General features: G+C 38.9%; 1 protein-coding gene and 1 long non-coding RNA gene across 5 annotated transcripts in view; one reads left to right on the top strand and one right to left on the bottom strand.

The window, feature by feature from the left end:
* ALB (albumin) overlaps positions 1–16977 on the bottom strand; it is a 46538-nt gene extending 29561 nt beyond the window's left edge. For 3 of the 4 annotated variants that reach the window (XR_002437867.1, XR_002437865.1, XM_021394015.1), the window contains exon 1: positions 12472–16977. Coding sequence is in view for 1 of the 4 variants with exons in the window: in XM_021394015.1 (XP_021249690.1) it covers positions 12472–12539 (68 nt within the window). In the remaining 3 variants the exon portion in view is untranslated. The remainder of the gene's footprint in view (positions 1–12471) is intronic. The other variant, XR_002437866.1, reaches the window with a different exon arrangement.
* On the top strand, positions 1207–9110 carry LOC110397581. The gene is made up of 2 exons (XR_002437869.1): positions 1207–6541; positions 7846–9110. It is a non-coding gene; the product is annotated as an uncharacterized LOC110397581 (long non-coding RNA).

Here is a 16983-nt window from a genome sequence, read left to right as displayed (position 1 = left end):
GGACAAGAGAAGGCTCACAGGTGACGTCATTCTCTACAACTCCCTAAGGAGAGGAAGTAGAGACAGAGGTCCTGGTCTCTTCTCCCTAGTACCCAATGACAGGACACATAAGAACGGCACAAAGCTGTGCCAGTAGAGGTTCAGACTGCACTTTAAGAAAAATTTATGTACTGTAAGAGTAGCCAAACACTGGAACAGGCTTCCTAGGAAGGTGACTGATGTCCCACGCCTGTCAGTGTTCAAGAAGCAACTGTATAATGCCCTTAATATTATGCTTTAATTAAGCGGTCATGAAGTTGGACTTGATCTTTCTAAGGTTCCTTCCAAATAAACTGGTCTAATTTCTAAATATGTAGCCCTCAGTGTTTTGTGAGAGCCATCAGGTGGCAAGTTCTGTGAATTTTAACAATTAAGTCTCTTCCTTCCCTGTCCTGACTTTTTTTTCTGTGAATATTAGTAGGTAATCTACAGAGTAGATAAAGTACTGGCTTGATCAGTTTGTCCATTTCTATATACAAGGTCCCTCAAAAATACCATAGTGATATTTTTGTATGAGTAAAAGTGCATATCTATTTACAAAATAAATATTAAAAAAAAAAAAAAAAACAACTATCCTAGGTACAGTGGTTTATGGTACTGAAAAACTTTTTGCTTCAGGATTTTTTATAAATTTCTTAGGTGCACTATCTGTAATTGTTGCAGTGGCATGATTGTTGTTTGTTTCATGATATAACCCTCAGTGGTGATCTTTTTTTCTTCCTCTTACATAATTCTCCGGAGGCCTTTGGAATCCAGCATATTCACTTGTGCCCTAGAAACTATTTGGCACTCAGTTTCCAATTTCCATGCTGCTGCCTGAGCTCTTCAGCCTCTGTCATTCCAAATATTATGATACATCTATTTTTGCTCTTTTGTATCCCACTGATGTAATATATCAACAGAATCTCATATTGTCATTGTCTGCTTGCATTCTTCTTTAAGATGCCTCTTGAAAATAGCTGCCACAGCTGATACATGTGGAACCGTCAATAGCACACAGAGCCCTGATTTTTTTTCCAACCATAATTTCATGTGCTTAATTTCCTAATGATTTTAATATATTTTTCATGTTTTTTCATTTTTTATAAACTGTGAATCTGTTCCACTTATGCTTACCTTTAGTTGTGAGCTACTTCACATATTTCTAATGATCTTAACAGACGTGCTCTACTTTCTCTGAAAATTCTTACTTGAGCCTCTGTGGTTCATCCTTTTCACCAGTCTGTCTCTGTTGTGGCTATTCTCATTTCCAATAGTGAAAAAATGCCATTCAATCTCAAGGAAGTTGTTGATGGCACTGTGCCTGGAAAAGTCCAAATGCAGTTAACCATAGCTAGCGATGGTCTTTCGTGGTATAGAACCATTTGGTGAATGCAGTTCAGCAGAGAGCCAAAGCTGAAAGCTTTTGTTTGGCAAGAGATTGTTAACATTTCTTCTCGATACTTGGCATACTTCAGGTTTAACAATGAAAGTGATACTGAAAACCTCTGAGGAATGTCAGGAAATGTTTGGGGTGTTTTTGTTTAGAATTCCTTAAAGTGTTTATCTGTGGCCTCCAATTTATAAAATCTGTGGCTACACAGACTTTTTTGTAAATTTAAACAGATGTATTTTATTAAATCAGAAGAAAAGGATTTTGAAAATGAACTAATGATTCTGGGAGCCACTGTCTTTACTCCCAACTTTAAACTCTTGAAGACTTGAAAAAAATACGTCATGTCTAAGGAGCTATTGAACTGCAAAATTTCTTTGCCTGTGTATGGACTCCCCAAGTCTGAAGCTGACATAGCCAAATGTTACTGCACCACTGAGTGCCTTTGCCCTTCAGCAGTGCAGACACTCTTTTTCCTTTTTTTTTAATTTAATTTCACAGTAAACTTACAGTTTTTGCATTTTGGCCTTAAAAACTGCAGAGCTAATAAACATTTTCTCCTTTGTGTCCATTTCCATAGAAACAGATTTTGTGTTAGTGCTACAATTGTTCTCTGAACTTGTGCTGCTTTTTTTGTTTTGTTTTGTTTTTTTTTTTTCTGTAAGGGTCTCTGGAATTTAACATTTATTTGTTCCTTGGAAAGTTATAATTTTATCTATTTGAGATGAATTGTAAATGTTCTTATTCTCTCCTCTATTTCTTAGTAAGCAATTCCTAAATGAAACAACATTGAAAACTGAAAAGAAATTTATTTTAAAAGAAGCCTTGGAGAAGCAGTGGCAGTTTCCTCCTCGGATACTCCCTATTGCCTTAGCAACATCTTCAGCTAAGAGTCAGGGACTGAACTGGTACTTTAACAGTAGAACAGAAGTTTACAGAACTGTTTGTAGGTCCTCTCCATTGGAGGAATGATTACTGCCCACAGGAGACAAATGGATGTGCAGAGAAGGATCCTTTCTGTCCCATATGTACTAAACCAAGCTCTATCACAGTTATAAGTGAAGACATTGCTTCTTTCAGCATTCTTATCAGAATCCAAGTTTTCAATTTCCTCGAAGCCAATATCTGCATAGAGGTAGGACTCACTCCCTGACATACCAGCAGGGAACTCTGAAGTTCTGAGAACAAAAGGTAAGGATGAACAGGAAGAAATGGGGTCCAGAGCTCTGTAGCCTGCCAAGCAAGCCTGCTACAGCTAGGACTGAGGTTGTTCTATTTTTTCAAGTACTGCGGTTAAGAGATTTTGAAAGCTAATGCTTTCATCTACTTACTAACATAAGAAGAAAATCCGCTCCTGCATATTAATTACTCTGTTGTAATGAATTCCTCCATCATCACAAACTTGACACAAAGCTTTATGTCCCTGCAGGTTAATCCAAAAACAGCAAAATATTTCAACATTTTTGTCTTAGCCTTAGAAGCAAAGTTCAATTAGCCAAACCTGAGCACGTGTACTTCTGTATTTTGAAAAATCAATCGTTTTTAACAGCTAAAAGCTTTTCAAGCAGCATTCAAACAGACCACGTTTATTAGGTGATCTCCAGCTTGTAGTTCCAGGTCCAGTACTCTCTTAAATGTGAATTAAACCCTCAAGGATATTACCAGCGCATAACGATCTCTTAGAAGAGAATGCTTTTTTTGTTGTTGTTTATTTTCTTTACAGTAATGCTTGCAAACTCTGACTAAAAGTTTTCAAAACAGACAGGTGAAATGGAATACTTAATTTCTGAGACTTTAGGAAGGCATAATTTTAAAAGAGAGGAGCATCAGTACATTCCAAGAGTCAAATAATTTCATCTGAGATAAAAAAAATGTGATTAAGCTGAACGTAGATCTGTATGGTTCACGTGGTTCTCTTAAAAAAGTAACAGACGGATTGGTCCAGATACTGATGTGAAAGAATTAAAAAGAGGTATCAGATATATCTGCTTTGCAAAGTCTGAATAGCTGGTTGGTTTTGTTTGTCAAATTTGAATGCTAACCTGAGAATTCTTCTCAAGTTCTGATAAGAAATATTAACAAACTCTTTGCACACGAAGCTTTTAGTGTTGTCTTTTGGATCAATTAGCCAGCGGCTATACTCGCTAGGCCATTCCTCTACACTGCCCTCCAACCCATGCTGAGTCCTTGACATTTGCTTTCTGTTCAAATGGCTTTTATCAACAGTGGTTCAATATTGCTGTTCACGCATATTCATAATCTATCAACAGGTCTCAAAAATATTTCATGAAATTAAATTATAAGAATTAATTTATAATTAAATTATCTGGCTTCTAAGCCAGATAAAGTGAACTTAGGTTTCTGTCCTCTCTCTGTGAGTATGAGAGCTGCAAACAAACTAAGATTCATCTCACCAAGCTTCAGGTGTCTCAAGGCACCTTAGCTAATCTGACTACAAAGAGATTTGTGACTTTCTTGAACCAAAATAATCCTGCCTTGTGTCCCTAGTAGTAATGAGGTGATCTTCTTGCCCTTCCTTATAAACAGTCAAATTGCCTAATTTATGTGTTATATCTGCCTCCTATGTCTTAATAAGTATTTTCCATGCCAGCCTTAGCTGCCAGATTCCTGGCTCCCTGGGTAAGGAAGTTGGAAGCTTTGCAAATTCTGTGTTGAAACAAATTTCTCACAGATCCTACTAGCAGAGTGGAAAGCCTAGTGATGAGAGAAGGCCTAGGACTCAGCTCCTGGTGTAAGGACAGGAAGCCTGAGAATGTTGAGAGCCTAACAGAAACTTGAGTCTTATAATCTCCAATGTCCTTCTGCAGGATCAGGCACTGTAGCTTCATTGTTTTCAGCACTATAAGAGCTCCAGTGTTCCCAGCTTCCTTCCAGGGAGCCAGTGTACTTTGATGTGGCTGTTCATTCCAGAACACTGATGTTCATGGTTCACTTGACTGGGTGATCCATTGCTAGAAATTCTACAAGCCCAGGGCCTGCTTTCCTGCATGCCCTCCTTGGTTTGTTCAGCCCAGAGAACAGGAGACTGGGTGAGACCACATGGATGCCTACAGCACCTCACAAAAGGAAGTGGAGGGGCAGGCACTAAATTTAACCTGTCAAATATATGAAACAAACTTAAATCTAAAAACTTGAAAGGATTGCAAATGTCACCCAAAAGATGGCTAATCATTCCTTACATTACTGGAAAATGTACAGAGTTTAGTGTGTGTTAAAAAAACCAGCCTTCATTTTCCTTGCATACTTTCTGTCTGTCAGAAAATCTGTGAAAAAAAGGAAGACCGTATGAATAGAAGGTGGATATACACAAGGAAGCAGAGCTTCAGTTAAAATCCTACATGTGGAAAACACAGGATCCGTCATCATCAGTGGTGCTTTTCCTTCTAGACAGTATGAATGTTCAGAATGTTCAATGCTATTCCCATTAACGCAAAATTAAGTCAAATTTCTGATTCTGCAGGCCCCATTTTGTCTAACACTGACAAACTCAAGAAATAATCTAGACTAACGTAACATGAATCAGACCTGCAAAACCAAACTACTTTGGTGGGCACCTGATTTCATGCAGTAGTTAGAAGTGAACTGGAAGATATTCTGAAAAAGAGCCTCCATTAAAAATGTGACTACTTGAACCCAGTATAAAATCAAGAGAACAGAAAGGTACCAGCTTGTCAATATGTCTACCTCAAAAAGTAAGGTATTGTTTTAAAGGAAATTTAAGAATGCCCTTTTCTTCTTTAAGATCTACAGACTCAGACTATAAAAAAGATTTGTAGTTGCCATGGATTTAGAATATCAAATTTGGAAGCTGCTGGCTAGCAACCTTCACTGTTTTACTGATAAGATGTGTTTTTATCAGTTTTCGTGGCATTTATTCATGAAACTTTGAACTGAATTTTCTGTTCTTTGGAAAAAACACTAAGTTATTGTACCATGTGGTAACAAACCGAAATTCCACTCACATGGACATAAGTCATTTTATCTTACCACCCACAAAGAGAAAACTTCATAATCAAGCTGGTCACAAAATTCAACAAAAAACAGTGTAACAGTGGAACTAAAAATTGATGTGTGAAGAAGCTGAAATTTAGAATAGGCTTCCAAAGGAATTTCTATGTAATTTATTGCTTTTAATCTTTTTTTTCCCCAAAGAAAAGGAGACTCATTTTATTTCATTTCTAGTTATCAGCTAGGCAATCTATCTGCTTCGACTTCTGAAAAGAAAATCAGTTGGGCAAGGACAGACTTAAATGAGAGAAATCGGAGAATATTGTCTGTTGGGCACTGCTACTGCCTAAGTAGCTACCTGAGAACTCAGTAATGTTACCAGGTCCTCAGCAGCATTTTTGAATATACTCAGCATTAGCTTAATTCTGGTTATGCCAAAGTCAGTGTTAAATTCACCTCACATCACTGGGAACAAAGTTAGATAGAACAGTATGTTTCTGAAAAGCTCTCTGCTTATTTACTCCAGACTAAAGAAACAGATTGCTGAAAAGATGAGGAACTGCTGAATAATGAAACAACAAGCAATCTTTTTTTTTTCTTGAGAAAACTAACAGCTAAAATAAGTTTTCTCTTCAGATCAAAATTGGAATCTTTATCCTGCCAATAGGTCTGTGCAGTTACAACTTTGTATCAGTGAATTTTCAAAGACTGGAGTTACAGATATGCTTAACTGTGTGCTCTGTGTACAGCACCACTGAAGTCAACAGTATATTCAAGGTTAAGTTCTAGCAGAGACCCTGGTTTGCACGGATTTCTTAGAAACTGTTTATTTTATTGCAAGTGGGATGCTGTTCTTCATGCCAAAAGGTTTAATTTACAAAAGTGCCATGGGATATATAACTTGGATATTTCTGTATGGACTTTTGTTACTCTCTGCAGCACTTTGAGGACGTTATTCCACACTGAATTACACTTTTTTTTTTTTTTTGCCAAGTTAGCAGAAGAGCAGGAAGTGTCCAAGTCACACATCAAAGAACTTATTAATTGCCTCCTGCATATGAGGCCAAGCAACCTATCTGAAACTGCAGCGGAAGACTTGTGCAGATGGATCCACAGTAATGGATGAAAAGCTCTGGCAAAAATGGAGAAAGCACAGATATGGTCAGTAATAATCAAGTCTGTCTCAGATTATACTGAGTTTATTCTAAAACTGATGTTTGAGCCTAATCCTTTTATAAAAGGGAGCTCCAACAGAGAAAGATACTATGTGCGCTAATCTAAACAGCTATCAGCAATTGATAAGAGCTAGTTCAGCCATGCAGCAAGCCTTTTCAGTCACCAAAGTCAGGAGAAGTATGCCACCTATGGGCAACAAAACTTTTGCACAGAGAAGCCATGGACCTCATCGCTGAGAAAAATGTTATGTTTGTGCACCTAGGCAAAGCATCCTGCAAGCCGGCAGTGATGTGGAGGGGCAACCTAGCAGGGACAGAAGGTCTGCAGAGAGAGATGAAGCACTCCTGGTAGTCCATGGCTAAGGAAAGCATGTGCCCCCTACATCTCTGACCTTACCACAGTCTTTGAAGTCACAGAGGAGTTCTTCCATGCTTAGTGGCAGATTGCACCTCATAGACCATGAGAGTTAATTCTGTTGCAAATAACTGTGGCACAGGGCACTCTGCTCAGGCTGCCTGTTTTCACTTAATTCTCTTCTTAATTAGGTAACACCTGTGAGAATAAGCTTCCTACAAAGAGGCAGGTGCTGGGGAAAGTGCTGTGAGTTGTGGATGGTGCAGAGCTCAACTGTAGAGGATGATGGTCCCAGTGCTAGTGGTACTGGGGGCACTGGAGAGGTCCTTGGCTCTCCCCACAGCCACCAGCAGAATCCCTGCTTTTCTGGTTAAGATTCAAAGCAAAGAGCAAACTAAACCCTGCAAAGACTGTTGAGGAGGGAACAGGCAACGTTTTACTAAATCACACCTGCTTTGAGGCCATCTGGCTCTTTATCACAAATAGGTCATTTTGATAAAATTCAGCCCCCTGCTCCCCAAGAGTAGTGCCTAGGGAAATGAAGAGGTATCCAATGCCAGTCTGAAGTCTTCCTACTGTAAGCAAAGTTTACTTTCTCATTTACATTACTGTAGGGTGTGCTAGCATGAGCCCACAACTAGAAGCCTTCTCGCAAAAGTGCCCTTCGCGTCATCCTAGCACTAGTTTTGCTCCTTTTTTGCGAAGAATGCTGATATTTTTTATCTAATTCCTGGGGTCTTCTCATGCTGGGAGTGGAGGTTGCAAGCAGCTGGGGTCTTCTTACATCTTAGACTCATCTCCCATGGAAAAGGCTGGGAGTCAATTTGTTCTGTTATAAATACGGTTCAGGGAAGGAAAGACATAAAATATTCAATTAATTTGCTTAAACTGCATTGTTTTTATAACATCACAGTTCCTCTCCTGTCGGCTTCCAGGGTGCTAGGGCAATGCTCTCTGGAAACCAGCTCATCACATAACATGCCAGGAGCTTCTCCAGCAAAGTCAAGGTGGGCGAGATCAAACTTTAAGTGCTGTTACTGCTGTGATTGAAAGCTATCCTAAAAAGGAATTTGTTACAGAATTCTCTTTTTCCACCCCAAAACTAATTCTGACATTGAGATGCAGTGCAGAGCTTTGATGTTGAGAAGACTGTGCAGCTGGCAAGTCATCAGAGCAACTGAGCTGCATGAATACCTCTCAAAAGTCTGACATGTGCCTGTCAGTGTAGAGCTAAGCAAATAACATCCTTGGTTTGTTCAGCAAATAAGGAGTTATTTGAATTGATGATTTAGATCTCCTTAGTGATGTGTTTGTTTATAATTTCTGAGATTGTGTGTATTTCACTGAGGCGATTTAATACCATATTAACTATCTGAGAGGGACACTTCACACTCCCAACCCAAATGCTTACAGCAAGATTTAGAAACCCATATATATGCAGCTTTAAGAAAGATCCTTCTTGAGGTGAAGCACGAAAATACAAGTACCACACTCACATGATGAAATAAGAAATTTCAATGCAAAACTGTACTAGTAAGGCAAGCTTCTTGAAAAAAAAAAAAAAACAAACCCACAGAAGCTGGTATTTTAGGACAATTACTCTGTATGCTGACTTTTATGCTCATAGCTGCAAGCGCATCTCTTCTTATGCAAATTTGAGATGACCTTATCTTTACTAACGTAGTAAGAGTAATGCTTCTGAAGATTAAATCATAATGGTCATAGGTTCAGATACTAATTTGGGGTACAAAATCTGCAGCGTAAGATGCAGGACAGGAAAAAAGCCAAGGATTCAGCTATGAAGTTATGGTCTACCTTTGAATTTGATTTCTCAAAGCATCTTTCTTCCAGCCATGAGGTGAAATTTTCTTTTTGAAGAGTTTCAGTTTTGGGCTCAGACTTCTTTCTTTTGCTCAGTTCTCTGAATGTGAAGATGTCAAAACTACTTAAAAAAAATACCCCACACATCTAACATCTGACCTAACAATTTTAGAGAATTGCTAGAGTGAGTTGTATAACAAAGAGACCAGCTCTTGCTTGTTTAACAGTAGTAAACTAGACTTGTTGCTTAATAAGAATGTGCAATTTATTTGGTCTTCTTGTTGGAAAGTATTTGTGTAACACTTTGGAAAATACTTTTATTGGAAATTTTTTGCATTGATTTTTGAAACACACTTTAAATAAAGAATGTGAAAAGCTCTTCAAGATTGTAGGTAACACTGACAAGGTGCAACTTTTTAAAAATTAGGAATAGATTTTTCCATCTAGTAACAGTCACCTGCCAATAAAGCGGTGTGCAAGATATGGAATTAGGATACACAGAACTTATATAGGGGTGACTTGCTGAATGCAAATTGGCTGAAGCAGATGCTTTAAATCTTTCTGAACTTAAATGGAATTTAGGAGCTTTGCTGAACATGGGGAGACTGTAGCAATGTTTGAAGTGAAGTTCATGAATTTGTGTTCAAACATACTTCTGGAATACAGTGTTATGTACTAAGAAATAGTATCTTGTGCACAGTTGAAAGCTGCACAACTGAGAAAACAAACCAGATACTTAAGGCTGGGTTTGTGTATCCAAATAAATGACTGAGAATTAACAATCCAGATTTACCTTTCAGCACACAAGTCTACTCATGACATCTATAGGTGAGTGTGTATCACAATTTGCTGCAGCCCTCTTTTTGAGTACTTTCAAGTCCTTCCTTTCTAGTGATACTTCCTCAGTTACCAATATAACTGAATTAATGTAAGAAAACAATAGAATTACAGGTGACAGAATGAAAATTTACCTCATCAGCATTTTTCCTCCCAAGTACGTGAAATCCTCATTGAAATAAATGCTAATTCAGGAACACAAAGCTATTCAAGGCAGCACTTACTCTTTTAACTAGTTTGCATTAAAGGCAATGGCACTGTAAATGCATTTCATATATACACACACAAAATATCTGTGTTTAACCTGTTGGAAATAAAACAAACAGCTTTTTATTTCCTGACAAACAGAGGTATATATAGTATACATATATAGAGAATATATGTATGTATATATATACGTATACTATATATATACATATATATAGAATATAGTATATGTATAATATATATGTAGAATGTATAGATATATACATATATATACAATATATATAGAATATATAGAATGAAATGCTTTAATAAATTTTCTTTTCTCAGCTGGTGGAAAGAGTAAGAATTTGTCAATAGTGGCCCTCAAGTCCGACTGGTTTTAGGGGAAGATGGATTGCCATCTTCTAGCTCCACCTACTGTAGCAAACTAAAACGACAGGAAGCTCGATCTTTCCTCTTTTAAAAAAAAAAAAAAAAACCAACAAAAAACCAACCAAAAAAACCGTATCTAACCTGTATCCAAATCTCTCCCTACAATAGGAGATCAGGAATCAGCAATATATTGTTGTTGAAAGGAAAAGAACTGATACAAATACAAAATGGCAGATAACAGGAGACAGTAATGCAAAATAAACAAGGCAGGGAAAAATTTGTTTTGAAAAAGAAAAAAAAGAGAAGCTCCATAGTATCCCAGGTAGTTGGACTATTTGGACAATCAGGGGCTTTTAGACAATTTTTATGATTATCGTTAGAACTCTGGGGGGAAAAAATAGGTTTTATTCCAATTAAAATCACTTTTTGAGATAGCAAAGAGATTTCTTATACTACCTTCACTGAAACCAAGATCTTACTGAAGTTTTCACAGAAAATCAGGCACAGAGATTATTACCTCCTTTCTTGTACAGAGATAAGCTAGCCTGGTAGTACAAATATTTTATATGAAGATAGAAAAGTAACAGCCTGAACCTTGTTGTTCTGCATTCCAGCCGAAGACTTGCCATTAAGATTTCCTGAACTGCACAAAGAGAAGCCATCTCAAGGACGAATTTCAGAACTAATCAATTGTTTACTTATAACTGGTTACTGTAGAAATTATCATTAAGGACTGGCAAGACTCAAAGTAAAACACAAAATATAAGAAGAAATATTTAACCTCCTAGCTGATTCTTGTGCAGTCCATATGCTGCACTACCTAAAATGATTGTAATAATAAAAGCAAAACAAAACACATTACTTGTTCACTACAGCTGGTTTTGGCTTGAAAGCTCTCACTCATACCTTGGGGTTACAGATCCATAATACAAAACTGCAGTGTTCGCAGGGTGAATGCAGCTGTGCCTCTGAATGGCAGTGATCTGCTCGTGCACTCCTAGTAAATATTCTGTCTGTTCAGTTACTGCTAGTGAAAAAAACAGCATATTATTTGGTAGTTTTGGGTGACTGTACAAAAAAGCTTCCAATCCATTTGAACATTTGTCTATACACAACTCTCTCTCTCTTACCCCAACAACTAAAGCACATGCAGGCATAAGGTGTGGAATTCCTGATAGGTTTCAACCACTAGAAAAAAACATGGACTAATTCGGAAAAAGAACCAAAGGAAAGAAGCTATAAATGAGTTATGACACAGAAAAGGTGTTCCGGTGGCTAAGAGGAGCATGGATAGTGGAGTTATATTTGTACTGTGGGTATATCTTATGTTCTATAGCTTCAGTCCAGAACCTTTTTCAATTCAAATATTTGGGGAAATTTATACCACTCTATATCACTCGTTTTATATAGAAAAGCATATTAGAGGTTGATCTTCCTAAACATTCCCGCTCAAAAAAGCCTTTCTCCCCACTGACCATATGGAGGTTCAGCTTCTAGGTTAAGTGCTAGTAACCTAACCTGTCAGTTTTTATCTTTTATAGCACTTGAAGGGAATCCAAAAGCGATCCAGAAGCTCACTGGATAAAATTTGCCTGAATTTGCCATGGGCTTTTTCCATTTTATACTCACAAAGAGTATATTCACATTTGAAAACATGTGAAGCAAATTAGAAACCAGAAATCTACTTTCAAAAATGATTTATCTTTGTAAAAAAAAAAAAAGTTTCACGAACTACTAATAAATTTTGGTGTCCCGATGGGTTAAGTCATTTCTTAAATAAGATAAAGACTCAAAAATTACTAAATATATTACAGAATGAATGTCCTTCTTGCTTAATGCTTCAGATGAATTACTACCTAACCAACACTTTAGAATTTCAAGTTTAACATACTATTATAGGCTAGTGGTACTGGGAGAGTACATAGTAGGGTACAAATTGGTGATGAGTCTGTAAAACTCAGTGTGAAAAACAATGAGGTTCAAGAATTACGTAAAAGATTGATTCACTGGAGGTTTTTCTCTCTTTAATTCCTCAATTAAAAACAAGTGGAAAGTGAGACAAAACTAGCACAATCATTAAGATTAAATCTTAATGGCAATAAGCAGAATGTGTAGTATCAGGACCTGAGATGGAACATGAATAACTTTCAAGACACCGAAGCAGGAGATATATATATGTATACTTAAAATGGACACTGATGTGGATAAGCATGGCAAATGGCAAAATTATCTCGGTTACCACGACAAGTGTACGCAGAAGTCACTCTTGAACAGGCCTTCGTATTGGGTGCATTTGAGTGTTAGTATTGATGTAAGTGCTTTACCTTCTGCATATAGAGAAGTGCAGTCCCTTGGTGCACAGTGCTGCTGTGACTCTAAGCAGTTCTTCCATTTCAACGCTGAACTTGTTCAATTCAGAATCTGTCTAGACTTTCTTTACTCACAAAGTCACACCAACTGAGATGGTCAGAGGATGCTTTCTGTAATGGAGAAACACAGATATTGAAAAAATGTAACTTAAATTGTCATGGCTGCATAAAAATAATTTTATTTTTAATCTTTCTTTTCCATGAATAACATGCTACTATTAAAACTGAGTTTTAAACAATCTGAAAATATATATCACAGAAAAAGTAATTCTCTCAATGTGGAGACATTTGTCATCTTCTCCTTCTTCCTTCTTTCTCCCTTTGACTTGAACAGCAGTAATTGCATCATTGCTGAACAACATCAATTTTGTAGTTTAAAATAATTAAGTATGGTCTAATCTTTTTTTTTTTCTTTTTTCTTTTTTGAGACAATGCTACCAAGGAGGTACAGCAACCCGGTCTTTTTGGTACATATGTTGAAGAAATACAGTAATTTGGGGTTTGCACTTCCCAGAAAGACATGAATAAAAATGCTGCAACATGCACAAAAGTTGCAACAATTGCATGCCATTAAAGCTGTCAGCATTAGGGATATCCAATGGCATGAATTCACCAATTCTATAACCAGTTAGAATGGCATCATTTGAATTTTTTAATACCTCATTTGGATAATCATCTCATCTGGAGATGTATAACTTCTGTGCTCCTCCCATGTTCCTCCTACTCTCACAAATATTAAAACTAGAGGTAGTCATTTCTGAGAATAAGAGATAAAAATGAGGAGGAGGGTCGGTGTTAGGCTGACTGCATTCCGCTTCTTTAAAAGGCTGTTGTTCTTTAGCACTTACAGAAATTCGACCAAAGCAGCTGTATTCACAAAGCTAGAAAAGCTGCTACTGAAGCTGGCTGGAGAGAGGCAACAGGAAAACGTAGCTTTGTGGCAGCTGCAGTAGTTCTGAGTAGGGGTTAAAAATCTGGAAATTCTTAACAAAGGTAGAGAAAAAATAAATTTAACTTCTGCCAGAAAGAAAAGCATTTCAGCAACTCAGAAGTGTCAATTCAGTGCATTATCAATAAAAGTTATCAAAGTTGAGGACAATATTCATTTTTAAATTGGCATGCATTAAGAATGAGACACTTTTCACCCTTTTTTTCCCTCCAGCCCTCATCTGATAATTTCAGACATTCTGATCACCATTCAAACTTTCCTGGGGTGAAAAAATACCAAAGAAGAGATAAGTGTGTACAGAGTGTGTTTAGGAGTGCTGGAACGCACAGCACAGAGCATAGGTGGGTTGAATTAGGCGACATATATGAACCAGGAAGGAAAGGGTGCATACTTAAAATCAGGCAGAGGGGGAGGTAGAGGCAAAAAACAGACTTACAGTCTGAAGCTATGCATATTACGTACTTGTGTGTGTCGTCAGAGTTACTAAGACTCAAACCAGTACTAACTGTCCAGTTCTTCCATCAGCTGTAATTGCAAAGCAATGTCTCTGCTTCCTGATTTTAATGCTAATACTTCTTCCAGCAGTTATAAACAAAACTGAAAGCAGAGTTATAAACAAAACTGAAAGCAGATCCATGCTGATGCTTGCACCACACAGTAGTTTTAAACACATGAGTTGTCTCACAGAACTTCTTAAAGAATGTCCCCCACACGAGACAGTCCTTGAAAGCATTCTCTGAATGCAAACCTCAGGTTTTCCTACTATTCACATTTGGTATAGAGAACAATAACTGAAAGAGATTTGAATAAATACTGAAGTAGAAGTCACAGATGAAAGGGATGACAAAGGATGATTATTTTTCTAAATATTTTCTGCAGCTGATGTTGTCTGAAGTCTCACAATCTCACAAAAAGAAATGTGTTTGTTGGGCATTATTTTCCTGATTAGATCCTGTTAGAGCTGTCATGATGTAAGCCATTGCCTCAAAGCTCTGTGAATAGGAAACACACCATTGGGTTATGCACTCACGTGGAAACCGGGATACAAGAAAAAATATCTTAATTATTTAGTCCTTCCTCATAAACAAGTCTTGCTGATTATCATGGTATCTATAAGAATGTTTTAATTGGGGGATCTAAAATATAAAATGCTGTTACGCAACCGGTTGAAGTTTCATGCCTTCCCAAAACGTTTTTTTGTTTAAACCATTATGACTCGTGCCCAACTTTCGTGAGCAGCTTTTCCCCATGACAAAAAAAAAGCACCAAAAACCAGGTTACAAACATGATGAATCTAACACAAGGCTTCTCCAAGGACTACAAGTGCTTTTACTGCTGTTGCACTCATACAAGGCTCAAACTCATAGGGAGAGGAGGTAGAAACTCTGTGTTATAAAAATGGAGGAAAACAATTTGTTCTATGCTGCAAGATTAGAAGGAGCAACTCTTTGATCAGAACAGAGGTCACTATCATAAAAGAAACTGAACAAATAGCCTCAGATAGGCCATGCTGTTTGTGCCAGGAAGAGTAGTGCTTTGTAATTATTCAACCTTATCCAGGGTCGGTAATACAGCACAGACTGATAAAATTACATGGTTGCTTTCTTTAGCAAGAAACTGGACTGGATGGCTCAAGCCATCAAGCTTACCAATTTAAACAATTCATTTGAAATAATACATAAATGAGAATGCAGGTTTGTAACAGAAGCAAACTGAGGGCTGCTGCAGCCCTGCGTGGCTGAGACCAGCTCAGCAGAGGACCGATCCCTCGGTGCCACTTCCTGATCTCACGCTGCAGTGCTGAGGGTCAGCAGCTCCCTGCTGACAACTCGGAGGGCCTGCAACTGCCCTTCCGGAATCCAAGCAGATGAACTGGGTGCATCTGGACCATCTGCCCTCTGCCAGGTGCTCAGACAGCCAAAGAGATTTAAGATGTGTTTTTCTTGTGTTAAATCTTCTGCTAAGGAAGTCAGTTGCTTCTTGGATCAAACTGTAAAGATTAGGTCACGTCTCTTAAAAACAAGCAATGCATTTTTCACACAGACAATAACGGCAGGAGGTTAGACTGAGTTTATTTGTAATTAGCCTACAATTCTGTTTGTTGTGACTACAACAAAACAGAATGCTTAACTTGTGCTTGTATTCCACTATACATCAGTAAAAATCCACGGGTTCCACACAAGAGGACAGACCCGCTATTCTGACAGATCTACCAGCACGTACCACGTGCTGTATTTGTGATTTTTGTATAGTCATAGCAGGAAGTAGGAGTGAGGTGGCTAGAACATTCTGCTTATTCCTCCCGGATCACCCCAAACTGTCACTTACAGAGCTATTTATAAATCCACTTTAGCTCTAGGTCTCACACCTGGAAATTAGAGGTTAGGAGTGACAGCTGGAGCAGGGTGACTTGCAGATAATGCCATAACTTCATAGCGCTGCTGTTAACATGAATGCAGTCTTATTATTAAGAACATAGGTTTTGGTGGGATGCGACCTGGGGGGAAGCTCTGCAGATGTGCTTTTACAAAAAAAATCAGTTATTTGAGAATTTTTTCGAACAAAATGCTCATTTCAGAGGCGCTGCAGATGCAGTTGGCTCTGACATTATTCAAGTAAGACAAAAGACAGCATTTGACAGAAATGAAATACAAGCTCCTGTAAAGTGTCGGCCTCTTCTCCCAGGTAACAGCAATGGGAAAAAAGGGAACAGCCTTAAGTTGTGTCAGGTTGGGTATTTGGAAAAAAAACTAACTCCAAAACTTCACTGGCCTACCAGCGCTTTAGAGCCATTGTCAGTCCACACACTCACATGTTCCTGTGGTTAAAAAACACTTTCCTTGCCGATTTCCAGCAAGTCTGAAAAAGATTGAGTAACAAATCCCCATTCTTTTAAGGACAAGTGGCCTGCATTTGGGGGCCAGAAGACTTTTGTTAACGCTGTGATTAACCCACACCACACAACGGAGCAGTGATGTTTTCCAGAGAAAAAAGAACACAGAGCACTTGAGCTCACGTCCCAAGCGCACGCTGGGGATGGAGGGCCGGGCAGGGGCCTGGCAGCAGCGCATGGTGCCTCAGCTGAAGGACATGCCCGAAGCGTACGGTCAAAGCGGCATCTCCGGTGCTGCCTGTTAATGACACTGCCGACTCTGCTGCAAAGCAGAACTGGGGAGGCTGCCTCGGAACGCACGGCGCCCAACTCGCGCGCACTGCGTCGTTTGGAGTGTCACGCGTCGTTTGGAGTACGCGTGAGGAAATTACTCAGGGTAAGGCAACGGAACGCCAGCGGGACCGCCCTCGCGGCGGCTGCGGGCCGGGCCGCCTCGCGCACCAACGGGCGGCCCCGGACAGAAGGGCCGAGGCACGAGATCGCCGCGCTGGGAGAGGGAGAAGGAAAGGGAAAGGGAGGGCGGGGCGAGCGCGGCCGCGAGCCGAGGCGAAACGGCGGAAACGGCCGCCCGGCGCCGGTGATGACGTCTCAAGCGTTTCCGGCGCCGGGGCGGTGAGCGCGGCGC

The sequence above is a fragment of the Numida meleagris genome, chromosome 4 (assembly GCF_002078875.1).
Source record: "Numida meleagris isolate 19003 breed g44 Domestic line chromosome 4, NumMel1.0, whole genome shotgun sequence".
Taxonomy (NCBI): domain Eukaryota; kingdom Metazoa; phylum Chordata; class Aves; order Galliformes; family Numididae; genus Numida; species Numida meleagris.
Note: the sequence above shows the minus strand (reverse complement) of the source record. Positions and strands in the feature narration are given on the sequence as shown.